General features: G+C 46.7%; 1 protein-coding gene across 2 annotated transcripts in view; it reads left to right on the top strand.

Annotated features, from left to right (window-relative positions):
- The first annotated feature begins 6690 nt into the window (after nt 1-6690).
- The window catches only part of LOC122491160 (SH3 domain-binding glutamic acid-rich protein-like), a 52986-nt gene continuing 39811 nt past the window's right edge, over nt 6691-19865 (top strand). Inside the window, exons 1-2 of one of the 2 annotated variants that reach the window (XM_043593584.1) lie at nt 6691-6946; nt 15864-16049. In XM_043593584.1, coding sequence (XP_043449519.1) covers nt 6902-6946; nt 15864-16049 — 231 coding nt within the window. In that variant the 5' untranslated portion in view covers nt 6691-6901. The remainder of the gene's footprint in view (nt 6947-15863; nt 16050-19865) is intronic. The other variant, XM_043593585.1, reaches the window with a different exon arrangement.

Below are 19865 nucleotides of genomic sequence, written 5' to 3'. Positions count from 1 at the left end.
CCGCGGGATAGGGCCGCGGGCGCCGCGAGGTCCACGCGCTTGCGCACTGCTGAGCGGAGCGTAGAGAAGCCTGCCAAGTAGCCTCTCGCCTGCCCACCTGTGCGCCCGGGGCCCTCCACCTTCGCCCTGGCCGCGTCTGGGGCTGGCGAACCGGTCCCGCGGCGGGCCCGCCGTTCCTTCACGCTCTCGGTTGCGCTCGCCCCTGTACCGGTGTTTTGAATCCGAGTCCCCTGCGCGTATGTGGTTCCCACGCCTGCGCGGTGCGTGGACCCCGAGCCGGGCGCTCCAAGTTGGATGCGGGCAGGTTGGGAAAGAGTGGACCCTGCCAGGCGGGTGTAGACGCTGGGTTCCCCGGGAAGGGGGTGAGCCCAGGCAGGCGGGCGTGGAGTCGTCGTCCCTGTCTGGAAAGGGAGTGGACAGAGACCAGAGAGCTCCTGTTAACCTCTCTCTCTTTCTCTCTCTCTCTCTCTCTCTCTCTCTCTCTCTCTCTCTCTTTTTTAACATTTATTTATTTTTTGAGGTACAGAGACAGAGCAAGAGTGGGGGAGAGGCAGAGAGAGGGAGTCACACATTGCAAAGCAGGCTCCAGGCTCTGAGCTGTCACCACAGAGCCTGATGTGGGGCTCGAACCCATGAACCATGAGATTGTGACCTGAGCCAAAGTCAGACGCTTAACTGACTGAGCCACCCAGGCACCCCAACCTCTCTTCACAAAGATAGATTTCTATGGTAAAAAGAAAATCGGATCCCCAAATAATGCGTTTGTTGTAGAGAATTTAGAACATACAACAAAGTACGAAGAAAAATTTAAAATCACCTAGATGATGGAATTGCAGGTGATTTTTAATGATAACCTAGGAATTTTAAATGACTGCATAGGCAGAGTTAACGAACATTTTTTTTCTTCCCTTTATCCTCATTGTATTAATGGCATGTTTAGTATCCACGTAATTGAATCTTTGAGGTGTGACAATTAAAGGGAAATCTCACGAAAGTAGCTCTGAGACTGGAGGGGGAAGCCCTTACTCAGCTCAATTAATTACAGGCTCCCACAGAAGACTGTCCACAGGAAAGAATGATCGATTCCAGCCCCAACAGCGAAGATGTGCACTGCGTCTCCGGCAAGAAATTGGCCACTCCTGCAACTCAGTCAACGAGAATCGGTCCTCACCCTGAACTCTTGCTTTCCTGGATGTACTTTTGAGCCATTCTCAACTTTTTCCTTCTCCATAAAATACCGTTCCTCTCCTGTTTGTTGGACTTGCCTAAGGTTTTGCCATCGTTCAGATGTCCCAAGTTGCAATTCTCTGTTATTCCCGAATAAACCCATTTGCTGGTAAGATAACTGACAGTTTTATTTTATTTTACTTTATTTTAATGTTTATTTATTTTTTGAGAGAGAGACAGAGCGCTAGTGGGGGAGGGGCAGAGAGCGAGGGAGAGATAGAACCTGAAGCAGGCTCCAGGCTCTGAGCTGTCCTCCCAGAGGCCAACGCTGGGTTTGAACCTACACACCCTGAGAACATGACCTGAGCCGAAGTTGGATGCTTAACCTACTGAGCTACCCAGGCACCCCCTGACAGTTTTGTTTTTAAGGTTAACAGAGGTCACTCCTGACTCCTTAGAACAAATTCCTACATGTGAAATTGAAGGATCAAAGGATATGCCCACTTTGAGGCTTTTCAAAGGTGTATGAAAGTTTGCCTTCCAGGCAAATGTCTCCAATCCTTAACCCACGTTGGGAATCATCTTTTCCTAAGCTTATTTATTTATTTTTAAGTTTATTTATTTTGAGATAGGGAAAGAGTGTGAGCAAGGGAGGGACAGAGGGGGTCTGAACAGAGCCCGACGTGGGGCTCGAACTCATAAACCATGAAATTGTGACCTGAGCCGAAATCAAGAATCAGTCGCTTAACTGAGTCACCCAGGCGCCCATGGGGAGAATCTTTTAAATTTAATTTCTTTAAAAAACGTTTGCGCATTTTAAGTTGACACTTTATTTTGATTTTATTCACATCTTTGGTTGCTAGGAAGGACACTTTTTTTTTCATATTTTTAGTAACCATTTGTACTTACTTTGTGATTTGCCTTTTCCTGCCCTTTGCCCATTTTTCACTTGTGTTCATCTTTGTAGAACTTTTGATGTTCTGTGAAGCTCAGGTCTGGCATGCGAAAACTTGGTCTGTGGTATATGTTATAAATATTTCCTCCAGTTTGTCACTTGCTTTTAAATTTTGTTTGCAATGTATTTTGATATTTGTGTAGAGTCAGCTTTATCACATCTTCCCTTTATGGTTTTTGCATTTGGATTTTAAGTAATAGGGGCAGAGGGCATTTCTACACTGACACTGTTTACATCTAGTGTTTTAGGGGTGGGTGGGGGGCAAGGCTTCCCCTTCACGTCACCACCCTTCCTTCTTGTGCTGTTAGAGTGCCCACTCTTAATGTTGGTGGACTGCGTTTCTACAACCTTCGGTGGCGAGTTATTCCTATAAGGTGGGTGGTGGCAGTTTTTGTTGGCGCTGAGTCGGGCAGCAAGCACCTCCAGGAGGACCCGCATCAGACAAGTGTCACCCTAGACTTGACATTCATGGAAAGATGCCTGCTTTATGGCTGCTGGTGCTGCCTCGACAGTAAAAAAAAAAAGCGGCAGTTTATTATTACATGACCCTCCCAATGCCGGTACTCAGGACTGGAGGAACCTGAAAGATGGAGGTTCCTCAGAACTTCCTTTCCCATCTGAAGGGTCTCTCCTTTTCTTTGCTAGCTGGTCTCAGTCTATAGCCTTTGTTTCTGCCTTTACATCTGTGTCCACCTGTGTTATGGAAGGGGAGAGACCCCGGGGCAGTGCCAAGCTGAAGAAATGCCTTTTAGTAATTCCGATACATATTGACGTACGCCCTTACTTCTCTGTATTAGTTTACTAAGTCTGCTGTAACACATCACCAGAGACCCGGTGGCTTAAAACAACCACAGTTGTACAGGCGGGAAGTCTGAAATCAAAGTGCCGACAGAGCCATGCTCTCTCCGAAAGCTCTTGGGGAGAATCCTTCCTTGCCTCTTTTGGCTCCTGGTGTTCCTTGGCTTGTGACAGTACTACTCCGATCTCTACCCTTGCTTTTACAAGGTGTTTTTTTTTTTTTTCTCTCGGCGTGTCTCTCCTCTTTTTGTAGGGACATCAGTTACTGGGGTTAGGGCTCACCCTAAATCGGGGATGATTTCATCTCAAGCTCCTCAACCAACTTCATCTGCTAAGATCCTGTTTCCAAATAAGGTCACATTCTGAAGTTTAGGGTGAATGTGAATTTTGGGGGGACACTATTCAACTCACTTCTGAGCGGTTACTCTGGTAGTCACCGCTGTCATTCTACATCAAATATGCCTTTACAGGGGCACCTGGGTGGCTCAGTCGGCTAAGCATTCGACTTCGGCTCAGGTCATGATCTCACAGTTCATGAGTTCAAGCTCCGCGTTGAGCTCTGTACTGACAGCTCAGAGCCTGGAGCCTGCTTCAGATTCTGTGTCTCCCCCTCTTTCTGCCCTTTTCCAGCTCACACTCTTTCTCTCTCTGTCAAAAATATATAAACATTAAAAAAAATTAGATGAAATCAGTCTTTCATTATGTATGTGTACATTGTACACTTTACATATCTTACAATTTTATCTGTCAATTACACCTCAATGAAGCTGAAGAACATTCTTTTAAAAAATGAGGTCACATCTATAATTGCTGTCATTTCACTTAGTATCAAGGACTTGGGATATGAAATGATTAGCCTTCTACCTCTTCACTGGAGCATACAGCTTATTGCTGAAGTGGATTTTCTAAATCAGAGATTTGTTGAGCTTTATTTTTTTTTATTAAAAATATATATTTTTTTTATTAAAAAAAATTTTTTTTCAACGTTTATTTATTTTTGGGACAGAGAGAGACAGAGCATGAACAGGGGAGGGGCAGAGAGAGAGGGAGACACAGAATCGGAAACAGGCTCCAGGCTCCGAGCCATCAGCCCAGAGCCCGACGCGGGGCTCGAACTCCCGGACCGCGAGATCGTGACCTGGCTGAAGTCGGACGCTTAACCGACTGCGCCACCCAGGCGCCCCTATTAAAAATATTTTTAATGTTTTTATTTATTTTTTAGAGAGAGAGAGACAGAGAGTACAAGTGGCACTTGAGTAGGGAGGAGCAGAGAGAGAGGGAGAGAGAATCCCAAGTAGGATATGTGCTGTCAGCACAGAGCCAGACTCGTGGCTTGATCCCATGAACTGTGAGATCATGACCTGACCTGAAATCAACAGCTGGACACTTAACCAACTGAGCCACCCAAGCACCCCTTGTTGAGCTTTATCACTTGGGGGGGGTGTGCCTGGGTGGCTCAGTTGGGTGATGTCAGCACAGGGCATATCTCACAGTTCATGAATTGGAGGCTTGCATCTGGCTCTGCTCTGACAGTGGGGCTCAAACCTACGAACCGTGAGATTGTGACCTTAGCTGAAGTTGGACGCTTAACTGACCGAGCCACCCAGGCACCCCTATCAATTCATTATTAAAAGGATAATTCATAGTGCAAGGAGAGGGCACTAGGAGTTTGAGGGTAGTGTATCAGGCGTTTCTCTGATGTGGTGCAGAGACAGATGGGTTGGGTTTGCGTCTTGGACGTACCATTTCCTGTTCTATCATCCCCAGTTCTCAGTCTTCATCCTTTTCTTAAGAAAATTTTTTACTGTTTATTTATTTTTGAGACAGAGAGAGAGCAAGCGAGTGAGCTGGGGAGGGGCAGAGAGAGAGGGAGACACAGAATCCGAAGCAGGCTCCAGGCTCTGAGCTGTCAGCACAGAGCCCAACGCGGGGCTCGAACCCATGAACCACAAGATCATGACCTGAGCCAAAGTCGGATGCTGACTGAACCACCCAGGTGCCCCTCGGTCTTCATCCTTGAGGAGGGAAAGTAGCAGAATCCAGTGCTAGTGTTGCGCAGATTAAGGAAGTGGTCTATGCAAAACGCTTAGCACAGATGTGGCACGAGGCAAACACCTAAAAACTGTTAGCTCTTATTTCAGGTAGGGTATTTATTTCTCCCTAGGGCGCATGGATGGAGGGGGAATGTCATTGTCAGAGGCAGTGTTGCCCTATATGATCAGCAGATGTATATTCTGTACAGCACCTGAGAGTCCAGCTGTAGTTTATGTTACTAATTTACAGACACGTTGAGAAATATGTATAGCTTATTAATCTCTTGTATTTAGGAAAAAAGTAGCATGCTCATGGGGTAGATGTTGAGACTAAAGTGTTGAAAGAATACTTTGATGACAAAAATGGTAAATCCTTTGTAATTTTGAAAATACAGAAAAGAAGAGGAGCAAAAATGATTTATAATCTTAGGTGGCCTTTAAAATAAAATTTACAGGGGCGCCTGGTGGCTCAGGCCGTTGAGCTTCCAACTGTTTGGCTCAAGTCATGATCTCACGGTTTGTGAGTTTGAGCCCAGCATCAGGCTCTGTGCTGACAGTGCAGAATCTGCTTGGAATTCTCTCTCTCCCTCTCTCTCTGTCCCCCCCCCCAACTCTCTCTCAAAATAAATAAACTTAAAAATTGAAAAATAAAATTTACAATGCTAATGACTTAAATTTGGGGAACCAGTAAGCATCTTTACCAAGGGCCTAATTTGGGAAGTAAACTTTGAGAAGTGAAGCTCTGAGTTAAAAGGTAGTGGTTTAAATCATTCATTCTGATGTAAATGAGTTTGATCTCCATTACAGGGATGGGGCGACCTTTTTCATCAAAGGCACCTATCCAAGGGGGTGGGACTAGACCTCCAGGCCCCTGGGACTCTGGAAAAGGGGGCGGGTAGAGAAGGCCCACAGATCCCTCCCTGCTCCAGTATGCCAGTAACACTTCCTCCAGAGGTAGCAGGGATTTAAGAGAAAACAAAAACCAAAAAACAAAAAAAAGAGAAAGGAAAGAGAGACTCCGTTATCTAAAAGGAGTAAATAAGACTGATGTTTTTTGTCTCCTATGTCCTTGATCTTGATTTTGAAACGCATGATAAACATTGGGCAGTAGCATTTGGGCTTTTTACTAGATTTTTAAGTCCTCTAACTTTTAACACCATTCAAATGGTCTGCATAGATCAGATGGACAGAGACTGCGACATTTATTTTCTCCCAACGCCTCTGCAATAGTTCAGACAATTTGCTTGTTGAACTCATCCGTACTGACAGCCCGCCTCCGTCGCCCTGCCTCGTCTGGGATATCAGTGAAACCTTACCCGTCTGCGGCCTGTCAGCCTCTGTTCTTTAGGAGGAACAGGTGGTAAAGGGAGAAAACTGTCAACGGGCCACGCATAAAGGAATCTATTGGAGAGTTGGCCGAAGTGTTTTAATCGGCCGGGAAACTCGAAAGTCGGGAAGCCTCTGTTTATTTCAAGGCCCCTCTCTGTTCGTTTGCCAAAAGCCTCGCGAACACGGCGTCCGCGGGGACGGAGCTGGCGTCTTCTGGGCTTTTCCAGCGCCCCGCGCCGCCACCCGCGCCCACCTCCCTCCGCCCTCCCGCCCGCCGGCCGGCCTCTGTCTGCGCGCCGCGGTCTGATTGGTGCGCGGCGCAGCCTTGCCTTTTAGGGGCTGTTGTCGGGCGTTCAAAGTCAGTGGCTGCTTTTATCGACCAATCACGTATTTGCCTGGCAGAGGCCCACCGCTCCGGGGCCAATGGCGGGGAAGCCCACGCCGCCGGCGCCGCGCCGGGCAGGCGCAGAGCTTAAGTTGCGGCGGGAGGCGCAGGGGCTCAGACCGCGCTGGGCGGCCGCCAGCTCGCACCTGGCACCTGCTGCCTGCTCGGCCGGGCTAGCGCCGCGTCCCCTCCCGGGGGTGTGTGTTGGGGGGAGCCCTCTTTCCGACTGTCAAAATGGTTATCAAAGTGTTTGTTGCCACATCTTCTGGGTCCATAGCGGTAGGTGTCTGATGGAACTCGTGGGGCTTTCTTCCTTATCGTATTTTCAGAGGAGCTCAGACTGGGGAGTAGAAGCAGCGGGTCCGGCCCAGCGTTGGCCTTAAGTTTCTTTTTGGAGGAGTGTGTGAGTAAGCCGGGGCCCTGCAGTAAGCCCGCGTGCCTTTGCTTTCTGCGTTCGTTTTAACCGTGTTGGAGGAATGTGTAAAGTGAGTGATCCAGGCGAGCTGGGTGTGAAAGGGGATTCCAGGAAGGGGGCGTGTTTGATGCTACAATTTTTAACATGTGATTTGTGTCGTGTTGTGTCGCATAGATTATAGAATCAGGGGCTATTTATTTATTTATTTATTGGTGGCGTATTTCTGCCAATCATTCTGTAAGACTTAAGACTAAAGTTGCAGGCAAATGATATTTGGTGGGTGTGCTGAACCCCATTTGGAGGGTGTGCTGAACCCCATTCCTAAAATGACTCCTGGGTGTAATTACAGTTGACCCTTGAACAATGCAGGGGTTAGGGGCACGGACACCCGCGCAGTGGAAAATCCCTGTATAACTTTTGACTCCCCAAAACTTTACTAATGGCCTCCTGTGGACCACAAGGCTTACTGACAACATAAACAGTCGGTTAACACATGGTTTCATATGTTATATGTAATATATACTGTATCCTTACAATAAGTAAGCTAAAGAAAAGAAAAAGTTATTAAAAAAATCATAAGGAAGAGAAAATATATTTATAGGGCTTTCTGTATTTATAAGAAAAAGAATCCACCTATAGGTGGACTGGTGCGGTTTAAACTTGTGTTGTTCAAGGGTCATCTGTACCTGCGCGTGCGATGTGACCAAACCGAAAGTGTAAAGTTAGCATGTGTAAGAGTATTATTTGAGGAAAATGATGTCACAGTGACAGGAGCAAATATCTCTAAGGCGACAGTTTTAAATGCTCTAGGAATTCAAACAGACCAAAAATAGGTACGAAGAGCTGACCCCCCTAACACTGTCTGATTTCCCTGGGACCAGGCTTAGAGTCACCCCTCCCGTTCCAGCCTTCATTCTGTGCAGGAGAGACCTGCCTGAAGTTACAGGGGTAACACGGGGAGCCATTTGTCCTTGGCAGTGATTCACGCTTTGCTTTTAGGCTTGAGCCTGAGGTGTCTATCAGTCTTGAGAGTGAAAGTTCCATGAGCATTTGAACATTTAGGGGGCTACGGGCAGAAAGCTGACGGTTGGACACCAGCAAGGGGGCAGTTTCCTTTTATATCTAGTTCCTGGGCCATCTTGCTGCTTGGATTTCACTCAGCCAGGATGATACCCTAGGCCAGCCACTGGCCGGGAACAGCCCCAATGCTGGCTCTTCAACGCCCCCACCCACAGCCCTGAAAGTTCGCGCAGTTTCTAGAGGGCAAGAAGAAAACAAGAGCGATGAGCCTGTGTGTCCCTGTGGGCACAGCGCATCAGCAACTGCTTAGTATCTCTGCAAAACATCTTTTAACAGAAACAGAGGAGGGAACGTTCCAGTTGTAAAACTGCAAAGTCTTTTGTGGCCGTTGACGACCTCAGAAACTTTGAGTTGGTCCACAAGGAGCACAGTTGTGGATTACTAGACAAAACGTGATTTTTAATGAAGGAAACAGCTTTAGTGGGCTCTCAATATGCTGTTGACGCTCACTGCGGGCAACTTTTACCCCTGCCCTGCCAATCTCCTCATGTTCTGTGCCCTGTGCATCCTTCCAGAGACAGCGAACAAACTCGTGGACGTCTTAGGATTATTTGATGTCTTACAGTCTTGAAGTTTGGGCACATGACTGAGTTAGCCTCCGAGGATCTGGAGGGGCACCGTTCATTCCAGGGTCTCGGAAAAGCCACGTTAATGCTGGTTCCCTAAGCAAATGTTTTGTTGGCGCTTGGAAGTGTTTGACCTTGGGAAAGTTATCTCACCTTGCTAAGCCTCAATTTCCTTATCTGTAAAGTGAGGATAAGAATAGTACTCATCTCATTGGCGTCCTCTTGAGGATTTAGGAAAGAAGGCATGGAGTGCCCTGTGTGGTGTCAAATGCTCAGTCAGTGCTTAACACATACTACAATTATTAGTTAACTTTATAATTATTACATATGGCTACTTAATATAATTATAACTATTATATCATATATATTATATATTATAATCGTTGGCTAATGTTAGTCAATATTAATCAATATTGTAGTTGCTGTAATTATTAGTTAATATTAGTACATGTGAGTGTGATGATGATGTTTCAGAAGAATTGTCCCAAGACACTTAAGTGGAAAGATTTTTGTCTGATCCTGAAGGATGAGAACGGATTATTCCCATGGTATCAGTGCTACTGATTTTTCCTGGGGCGGGGTGGGGGGGGGAGATTTTATCCAGAAGCTTCTTGGCAGGGGAACCCCAGAGCGACTGCCAGCACTGATGCTGTGTATGTGGTGGTCGTTCTGCGAAACCTTTACTACTTATTTCTACACTCTTTACTTTTAAAAATGGGTTCTTGCCTGCAACTTTGTTGATGAGGGCATGTGATTTCTGTTGGATGAACATAATTAATGAAAAAGGAAAAAACAGGGGCACCTGGGTGGCTCAGTCGGTTAAGCATCTGACTTCGGCTCAGGGCATGATCTTGAGGTTCGTGAGTTTGAGCCCCACGTCTGGCTCTGTGCTGACAGCTCAGAGCCTGGAGCCTGCTTCGGATTCTTTGTCTCCCTTTCTGTCTCTCAAAAATAAATAAACATTAAAAAATTTTTTTTTAGAAAAAGTAACAGGGCACCTGGATGGCTCAGTCGGTTAAGCGTCAGACTTCAGCTCAGGTCATGATCTCATGGTTTGTGATTTCAGGCCCCACATCGGGCTCTGTGCTGACAGCTCAGAGCCTGGAGCCTGCTTGGGATTCTGTGTCTCCCTCTCTGTCTGCCCCTTCCCTGTTCACTCTCTGTCTATGTGTCTCTCAAAATAAATTTTAAAAATGTTAGGGGCGCCTGGGTGGCTCAGTCGGTTGGGCGACCGACTTCGGCTCAGGTCATGATCTCGCGGTCCGTGAGTTCGAGCCCCGCATCGGGCTCTGTGCTGACAGCTCAGAGCCTGGAGCCTGCTTCACATTCTATGTCTCCCTCTCTCTCTGACCTTCCCCCATTCATGCTCTGTCTCTCTCTGTCTCTAAAATGAATAAATGTTAAAAAAAAAAAAATAATGTTACAAAAAATTAAAAAAAAGTAAAAAACAAATTGCAATCTCTTTATGAGGGCTTATGCATATGCAGCTGTGTGTCATATTTCTGAACAGTTGATCACAAAGCACTGTCACATATTTTTCTGCTTTACAGAGGAATGTGGGTGAAGAGACCCTGGTAGCAGGAGCAGATCTGTGTCTTCCTGAAGGCCATTGCCACAGTGGGCTGAGGGGACAAGGGGAGAGAAGACGGTTCTCACTGTTTGCAAACTGCACAGCCCCTGGAAACTTGATCTTTAAAAAATTTTTTTTTCATTAATTTTTTTTAATGTATATTTATATTTGAGAGAGAGAGAGAGAGACAGGGCATGAGCAGGTGAGGGGCAGAGAGATGGACACAGAATCTGAAGCAGGCTCCAAACTGGGAGCTGACAGCACAGAGCCTGACATAGGGCTCGAACTCATGAACCATGATATCATGACCTGAGCCAAAGTCGGACGCTCAACCGACTGAGCCACCCAGGTGGCCCGTTTTTAATTTTTAAAAATGTTCTTATTTATTTTTGAGAGAGAGAGAGAGAGCACATGCAGGGGAGGGGCAGAGAGAGACGGAGACACAGAATCTGAAGCAGGCTCCAGGGTGAGCTGTCAGCACAGAGCCTGAAGTGGGGCTCGAACTTGTGAACTGTGAGAGCATGATCTCAGCCAAAGTTGGATGCTCAACTGACTGAGCCACCCAGGTGGCCCTGGAACCTTGATCTTTAAGGACAGACCTTAATGGTGGCTCCTGGCTTTCTCGATCCTTTCTCCAGTCTTGACTGAGTGTAAATATGATGGGGAAAAATCTTGGCTCTTGGATGAGATGGATCTGGGTGTAAATCTTGGAAAACTCCTTAATTCACCGGTAATTCACCGGTAATTCAGCTTTGTAATTTTAAAATGGTGATGGGGGGGGGGGGGCGGTGCCTGGGTGGCTTAGTCAGTTAAGCATCTTACTCTAGGTTTCGGCTCAGGTTATGATCTCACGGTTTGTGAGTTTGAGCCCCATATCTGGCTCTGTGCTGACAGTGTAGAGCCTGCTTGGAATTCTCTCTCTCTTTCTCTCTCTCTCTCTGCCCCTCCCCTGCTTGCTCTCTCTGTCTCTCAATAAATAAATAAACTTTCAAAAAATAAAAAAAAAAGGTGATCAGAGGACTTAGCCTGGCCTGGTCATCGGGATGAGTCAGTGAGGTAACAACGTGCCAGGTGCCTGACCACGCAGGCTCTCACCTTGTGCAAAATGCTCATCCACGCACCGTGTTCCCTGGTTCTCACCAGAGCCTGGGGTGGGGCTGGGGTGGCGCTTAAACATTTTGCAGCCTTAGAGTGGATCCCCTCAGGAGGCTGACAGCAGCCTTCTGAGCCAGGAGGGAAATGAAAGTCGCCTCCCCCAAATGCAGTGTGCTTTTCACTAAGTGCAATGGCCTCAGTTGGAAAAGCTCCTAACTGTACAAGACAATAAAAGGGAGGTGCCAAGCAAGTGGCTCAGTGATCCCTCTGACACATTACAGTAACCAACAGTGGTTGGTGACTTCAGGAAAACAACACTTTTTCTCTCTCTCTCTCTCTCTCTCTCTCTCTCTCCCTCTCTCTCTCTCCCCCCCTCTTTTTTTAAGATTTAAAAAAAAAGTTTATTTTTGAGACAGAGAGAGAGAGACAGAGTGTGAGCAGGGGAGGAGCAGAGAGAGAGGGAGACATAGAATCCAAGGCAGGTTCCAGACTCTGAGCTGTCAGCACAGAGCCCGATGCGGGGCTTGAACTCACACACTGTGAGATCATGACCTGAGCCGAAGTCAGATGCTTAACCCACTGAGCCCCCCAGGTGCCCCGAAAACAACACTTTCTTATGAGTGAATGAAACAGGATGGGAAAGCAGAGATCTCTGAGCCTCGGCGAAGTCCCAAAGGCTCCACATGACCCAGACCCCAGGGACCCCCAGGTCCTCCAGAGGGGCTACCTAGAAAGAGGCTGTAGCCTGTGGGGCCGGCACTGGCCAGGGTGCCATGGAGGGAAGAGAAGGGGCAGGAAGTGGGGAGGGGAGGGTGTCTGTGGTGGGAACCACTGGGTGCCGTGCCCGCACCTTCCCCCGGGGACCATAAAGGGAGGTGCCCCCTGGGAGCTGATGGCTCTCGGGGGTCAGCTTGGGAGGCCGTGTAAAGAAGAGTGAGCACTTTTTGCCTGTGAGGGTCCGGTGGGGCTCCTTGAATAGATATCCACCAGGAGGGAGGACTGTGGGGGAGAGGGCCCCCACTCAGGGTGCAGATTTTTTTCCTCTCTGTTTTGGGGGGGCGAGGGGCTGGGAGATAGCACTTAAGACAGTATCATGCACCCAACAGTCCGTTAAGTTCCTGGACATGCAGTTGTTTGTCTGGCAAGAAATGACGGGTCTTCCCCTCCCTGGTTCTCTCGCCCTCTTTGACCTTCTCACAGAAGAAACACAAGTCAGGACTTGGGCAAGGGTCCCCAAGGCACCCTTGGGGAAGGGGATTTTCATCTATTCAGAAATCAGGGAGTAAGATGAAATCCTTCTTGTATTTCACCTCAAGTCCTGACGCATGATTAATAGAGATGGAAATAATGTTGGCGAGGTGGCCATGGACCTCGGCCAGGCTGGTCCGGGCTCCCGGGAGGGTATCTGAGAAGGAAGGAAGACGGGGCTTTGGACAGAATGAAGGATGTTGCCTTCTGCCTATTTAATTACAAGCAAACCTGCCTAAAATGAAGACGTCTCCTCTCTTCAAGCCGCAGAGTTATCTCTGGAAATAGCTTAAGGAATAAGCAATTTATAGAGTGGCACGGATAATTACGGACAGGTTGGAAAGTATGTATAGGAAACATGATTAATTAACATAGTAATTTAGTCCAACAACCTGTCATCAGGTCTGATGGGATTTTTGTCATTCAGAGATTCAGCTGTGAGGCTGTGGCGTTGGGAGCACAGTTTCTGTGCGGAGGAACGGAAGGTCCAAGGGCCCAGCCTTGGGGGAGGACACGTGGGTGTAGAAATCGGAGCCTTTCCTTTGCTTCCGATAGATGTGACACTCAGGAATGTACCAGCATGTGTGTGCCGGGAGCCTGAGGGAAATTCCATCACCCCACACCTTTCTGTATGACTTTTATTTTTTATTTTGGTCCATGCTTGCCCCAAACTGAGTCTTTCTGATTAAGTGTTGTATTGTAGCTAACAGCAGCCTTCAATTTAGTGATCTCATGCTTTTAGACCCATTATCTTTGTTATGTTGGTTAGAACAAATGTTAATGAAAAAGTAAATGTGTGATGACCACTTATATATATGGGTATACACATAACATATATACAATCTTATGTATAATTTATATTTACTTGTAAGGAATTTACAAATTATATTCATTTATGTTATATTTTTAATTAATATGCAATCAGAGCACCACCAAAATGATATGATACAGAATTTCATTTGGGTGGTGATTTGCTTCCCGGGCTTAAGCATCCATACGTGCCTTCTTTTTCCTTATATTAAGAAAGAAATACTCTACACACAAGTCATTGAAGGATTCATTTATTTTGGGAAAAATGAACAATAATTTTTGGGAGGGCGCCTGGGTGGGTCAGTTGGTTAAGCCTCTGACTCTTGATCTCAGCTCAGGTCTCGATCTCAAGGTCATGAGTTCAAGTCCCATGATGGGCTTCATACTGGGCATGGAGCCTACTTAAAATAACAATAATAATAATATAATAATAATAGTAATAATAATAATAATAATTTTTTGTATGCATGTCTCTGGAAGGAATTAGGTTTGACCCAAAGAGGGATGGGCATGGGCCTTTTATATCATTTTTTGGGGATTCTCAAATTCTAGTCTCTTTACTGATAAATGAATTACACAAGAATAACAAGGGGGAGCCTATAAAATATGTACATATATACATATAAAATATGTGTATATATTTTAGAGAGAGACCATGAGCAAGGGAGAGGGGCAGAAGGAGAGAGAGAGAGAATCTTTTTTTTTTATGTTTATTTATTTTTGAGAGTGAGACACATAGAGTGCAAGCAGGGGAGGGCCAGAGAGAGACGGAGACAGAATCTGAAACAGGCTCCAGGCTCTGAGCTGTCAGCACAGAGCCCGACACAGGGCTCGAACTCATGAACCACAAGATCATGACCTGAACTGAAGTTAGACGCTTAACCGACTGAGCCACCCAGGTGCCCCGGGAAGGAGACAGAATCTTAAGCAGACTCCATGCTCAGTGCTGAGCCCGACGAAGGACTCGCTCCATGACCCTGGGATCATGACCTGAGCCAAAATCAAGAGTCCGATGCTCAACCAGCTGAGCCACCGAGGCATCCCTTTTTTTTTTTAATAAAATGTTTTTCATGACTTGTTTTGATAGGAGACAACATTCTATGCAGAGAACTTAAAAAATTGAGATATTAGGGGCACCTGGGTGGCTCATTTGGTTAAGTGTCTGACTCTTGATTTGAGCTCAGGGTTGTGAGTTCAAGCCCCACCTGGGGCTCCATGCCCAGGGTGGAGCCTACTAACAAAATAATAAGATACTAGGTATTTTCGTGTCAAAGAAAACATTTAAAATTTTACTCATATTTTTAAGAAATGACTTATTTTGCTTTATTTTGCTGATCATCGACAGCGTGTTCGCTGTCTAGGATGTACAAATGGGTTGTTATTTGCATTTTTTTTTTCCACCCAGATAAGCAGCGTACGGATCTGTTCACGCGAAGAACTCGGTGCGATGTCTTGTGCCGAGGAGAGTGGATAAATCAGTGTTGATTGATGGTTCGGTTGACCACTCTGGACCTCTTTGTCAGAGGCTCTTAAGGGGAGGCCACGGGGTCTGTGCAGGAAAGGGGCGTCATGCATTTGGGGAGTGAATGCTCTGAAGAGAGAGAGTGGCTGTGGTTGTCTCTGGGGATGGAGGTCTGAGTTGTGGAGAGGCCCAGCGTCCTGAGAAATGGCGGCTGGGAGACGAGAGCTCTGGGTTGGGAGAAGGGCGCCAAGAGCTGCATCTCAGGCGAGGCTGGCGCCCGCTCCCCATGTGAGCAGAGAGGAGAAAGCCGGGAGAGACCAGGGTTCTTTGCCTGTGTTGCGCTTCGCGAGCTGGGAGACACAGCCACTGGCTGTTTCTGTCTTTTCCTCTGTTCTTTCCCCTTTCAGTGCTCTCCACGTGGGCTTTCCAATCTCCTGTCCTGTTTCGAAAGCCACTTTTGTTCAATGTGACTCACGTGCCCGTTTTCATAACTGTGAGGGAAGTGCTTTTTAGTTGGGTGTGCTTGGTATTTACGTTTCATAGCGAATTCTCTTTTGTCTCTTTTCTTCCTTCTCTTCTCCCACCCCCCCCCTCCTCTTTCTTCATAACCAATTCTTATTTATTTCTTTTTTTTGGCGTGAAAGCTTAGTGGAGAATTAAAAGTACGTCAAAGACCTCAAATAAAACCTAGGATGAGGGCATCTCTATTCTTATTAGGCTGATTATACCATGATGGAAACATTGGTGAGATTACAATTTTAGAATTTAAATAATCACTCTGGTTGATCCTTTGTAATGAAGAGGTGTGATCTCATTGTCTACCTTGTTTCAATAATAGCGGGATTATTTGTGTCGCATGGTATAGTTGGAGAAAGGACTTCTGTAAATCTAAGCAAGACATTACAAAATAAAGCCGGTCGAATCGTAATCTTTCTCTACTCTTGACTCAGATTAGGAAGAAGCAGCAAGAAGTAGTGGGCTTTTTGGAAGCTAATAAGATCGACTTTAAGGAATTGGACATTGCTGGAGACGAAGACAACAGGAAGTGGATGAGGGAGAATGTTCCTGGAGAGAAGAAACCTCAAAACGGGATCCCTTTGCCTCCCCAGATCTTCAATGAAGAGCAGTATTGTGGGGTGAGTGTTTGATCTCTTGGGAAGTTCTCTTGCGTGAGTGTTTACCAGAAATGGTTTAAAGCAGATTAATTTGGAGGCAGAATTTGAACTTGTTGACAGTTTCAGGACACGATCTGTTTCTCCCAGTACCCGGACGGTGGATCCATTGTGAGTAGTCAGTGCATGAGATTTACAAAAGGAGAGAAACAATAAAATGATGATTTGGAAGTTCCTGGGATTATTTTAGGTTCCTTATTTTGCTTTGAAGAATTAGCTCACTTGTTCAAATAAAGTATGCATTTTGTTGGAAAGGGATTCTTTTTTTTAACATATTTTTTATTAAAGCATTTTCTGTATTTCAGAGAGAGAGAGAGCATGTGTGCGCATAAGCAGGGGAGGGAAGGAGGGGCAGAGAGGGAGAGGGAGAGAGAGAATCCCAAGCAGGCTCCACGCTCAGTGTAGGGTGTGACTGGGGGCTCGATCTCACAACACTGGGATCATAACCTGAGCCGAAATCAAGAGTCAGACACTAAACCGACTGAGCCACCTAGGTGCCCCTGTTGGAAAGGAATTCTGACCAGTCTTGCAAGGTACCCATCCATGAACCCAGGCAGACACAGGTAGGCTTTCACTTTACAAAAAACATTTTTTTTTAATGTTTATTTTTGAGAGAGAGAGAAAGACAGAGTGCGAGCAGAAGAAGGGCAGAGAGAAAGAGAGACACAGAATCCAAAGCAGACTCAAGGCTCCAAGCTGTCAGCACAGAGCCCATGTGGGGCTGGAACCCATGAACCGCGAGATCATGACCTGAGCCGAAGTGGGATGCTTAATTGACCGAGCCACCCAGGCACCCCGGCTTTCTTTCACTTTTATAAAAATGATTTGCAGGATCACCTGGGTGGCTCAGTCGGTTAAGCATCCGACTCTTGATTTGGGCTCATCCTGATCTCACGGTGGTTAGATTGAGCCCCGTGTCAGGCTCAGCACTGAGTGTGGAGCCTTTTTAGGATTCTCTCTCTCCCTCTCCCTCTGCCCTTCCCCTGCTTGCGTTCTCTAAAAAAGAATGATTTTCAGAAGTCGGGTCTTCATACAGATACCTTAAATTTGTTTAAATGTATCTAGATTGTTTAAAAACTGTCCTGAACACTTTAATTATAGCAGCAATTTTATTTTATACATTTAATAGTTCACTTCCCCAGAAAATCACTTTTTCCTCAAAGTTTTTTCCACAGTTCTGCTTTGTAAATCAAATTGTTGAAAAGAAACATTTAAAAACTCAAAGGGCTTTAGAACACGCGCACTGGAAGCTGTCTGGGGGTCATCTGAGCCTTCTAGGTCATTTTTCAGATGCCTCCATCAGGGCTCCGGAGGGTGGAGGGAGCCGGTCAGTGTTGTGTTGTTCCTGAAGGCTGGAGCCACCTGTAGGAATCTTGACTCACCTCTTTCCTTGCACGCAAAATGGCTGCTTCTTTATTTTTTTTTTTTCAATGTTTATTTATTTTTGGGACAGAGAGAGACAGAGCATGAACGGGGGAGGGGCAGAGAGAGAGGGAGACACAGAATCGGAAACAGGCTCCAGGCTCTGAGCCATCAGCCCAGAGCCCGACGCGGGGCTCGACCTCACGGACCGTGAGATCGTGACCTGGCTGAAGTCGGACGCTTAACTGACTGTGCCACCCAGGCGACCCAATGGCTGGTTCTTTAGATTAGCTCCTCTTGATTCTGTGTCTCATCTAAAGCTGGCATGGTCCAATTAAAGCCTGAAGGCCAAGGCCTGTGGCTGCCTGTTTTAGTAAATACAGTGTTATTGGAACACGTCCACACTAGTTCAATGACCCATCACCTGTGGCTGATTTTGCATAGTGGGAGAGCTGAGTAGTTGCCACAGAGACCATATGACTCACAAAGCCAGAAGTATTTAGTATCTGCCCATTTACAGAGAAGCTTTGGGGGCCTGCCTCCGACGTGAAGCACTGACTTGTTTGGTTACTGGAGGTTTGTATTCGTTTCATAAGGTGGATGTAACAAAACACCACAAACATGGTGGCTGTTGTGAGCTGTCTGTGCCCTCCCCAAATTCATAGGTTGAAGCTCTAACCTCCATGGTGAGGGTATTTGGAGATGAGGCCTTTGGGAAGTATCAGCTGAGATGAGGTCATGCAGGGAGGGGGTGCTTTGTGACGTGATTAATGTCCTCGGAGGAAGAGGAAGAGAGAGAGAGAGAGAGAGAGAGAGAGAGAGATATCCTTCTCTCTCCCCCATGTGAGCACACGGCCAGAGGCAGCTGTCTGCAAGCCAGAACCCAGCCATCCTGGCACTCTGGTCTCGGGAGTCCAGCCCCCAGAGCTGTGAGATGACACATTTCTGTCATTTAAGCCCCTCAGTCTGTGGCATTTTGTTATGCAATCCAAGCTGACTAATTCGGTGCTTTAAAATAACAGAAATGTACTCTCGCACAGTTCTGGAGGTCAGAGGTCTGCAGGCAAGGCGTCAGTAGCATTGGTTTCTTCTGGAGGCTATGAGGGAGGATCTGTTCCATGCCTTTCTCCTAGCTTCTGGTGCTTGCCAGCAACCCTTGGTGTTCCCCAGCTCGAAGATATCTCTCTCCGATCTCTGTCTCCATCTCTCCTTGTGTTCTCCTGGTCTCTGTCTTCACTTGGCTTCTTTAAGGACAACAGTCATTGGAATAGGGCTCACCCCACTCCAGTATAGCCTCTTGTAACTAATCACATCTGTAAATATCCTATTTCCGAATAAGGTCACTTTCTCAGGTTCTGGGTGGACGGGGATTTGTGGGGAACAGCACAGGGCTGTATGGATTTACATGGCTGTGTTAGCATTGTTCAGAGGCTTAGCTCAGTCCTGTGGGTGGGGGGGTGTTTTCAAACAGTCTGAACGTGGCAAACTCTTGTTTAAGAGAACGTATAGTCCAGCCCAGGCCTCCTGTGGGTTTAAGCTGGGGCTTCCCAGGATGTAGAATGGAATTCCTATGTGAGGAAGGGTCCTCCCCTCCACCTCTCACTCTTGCCTTCCCCTGCCCTCCCCACATCCTGACATCCCTGCATCCTGACCCATATTTCTAAGGCTCGGGGCTCTTTGTTTTTTAAAAAAATGTTTATTTATTTATTTTGAGAAAGAGAGAGAGTGTGTGTGTGAGCAAGCAGAGGGGAGGAGCAGAGAGAGAGAGGGAAAGAGACAATCCCAAGCAGGCCCGGCTTGGGGTTCGAACTCACAAATCATGAGATCATGACCTGAGCTGAAACCAAGAGTTGGACGCTTAGCCAACTGAGCCACCCAGGTGTCCCATAAGACTTGGGGCTCTTATTGGATGAGGAAAGGAATAGTGGTGGTGGGCAATTTTAATTTTATTTTTTATAACTTTTCTTAATAATTGAAAAATCAATACATGTGCACACTGAAAACTTTAAATGGTTCAGGGGCGCCTGGGTGGCTCAGTGGGTTAAGCGTCCGACTTCGGCTCAGGTCATGATCTCGCGGTCCGTGGGTTCGAGCCCCACGTCGGGCTCTGTGCTGACAGCTCAGAGCCTGGAGCCTGTTTCAAATTCTGTGTCTCCCTCTTTCTCTGACCCTCCCCTGTTCATGCTCTCTCTCTCTCTGTCTCAAAAATAAATAAACGTTAAAAAAAAAAATTTATTTATTTTTCCAATATATGAAATTTATTGTCAAATTGGTTTCCATACAACACCCAGTGCTCATCCCAAAAGGTGCCCTCCTCAATACCCATCACCCACCCTCCCGTCCCTCCCACCCCCCATCAACCCTCAGTTTGTTCTCAGTTTTTAAAAAAAAATTTAAATGGTTCAAAAGTTGCCTCTG

Source organism: Prionailurus bengalensis, chromosome C2, assembly GCF_016509475.1.
Source record: "Prionailurus bengalensis isolate Pbe53 chromosome C2, Fcat_Pben_1.1_paternal_pri, whole genome shotgun sequence".
Classification (NCBI taxonomy): Eukaryota; Metazoa; Chordata; class Mammalia; order Carnivora; family Felidae; genus Prionailurus; species Prionailurus bengalensis.
The sequence above is the reverse complement of the archived record's forward strand: the minus strand, read 5'-3'. Positions and strand labels throughout refer to the sequence as shown.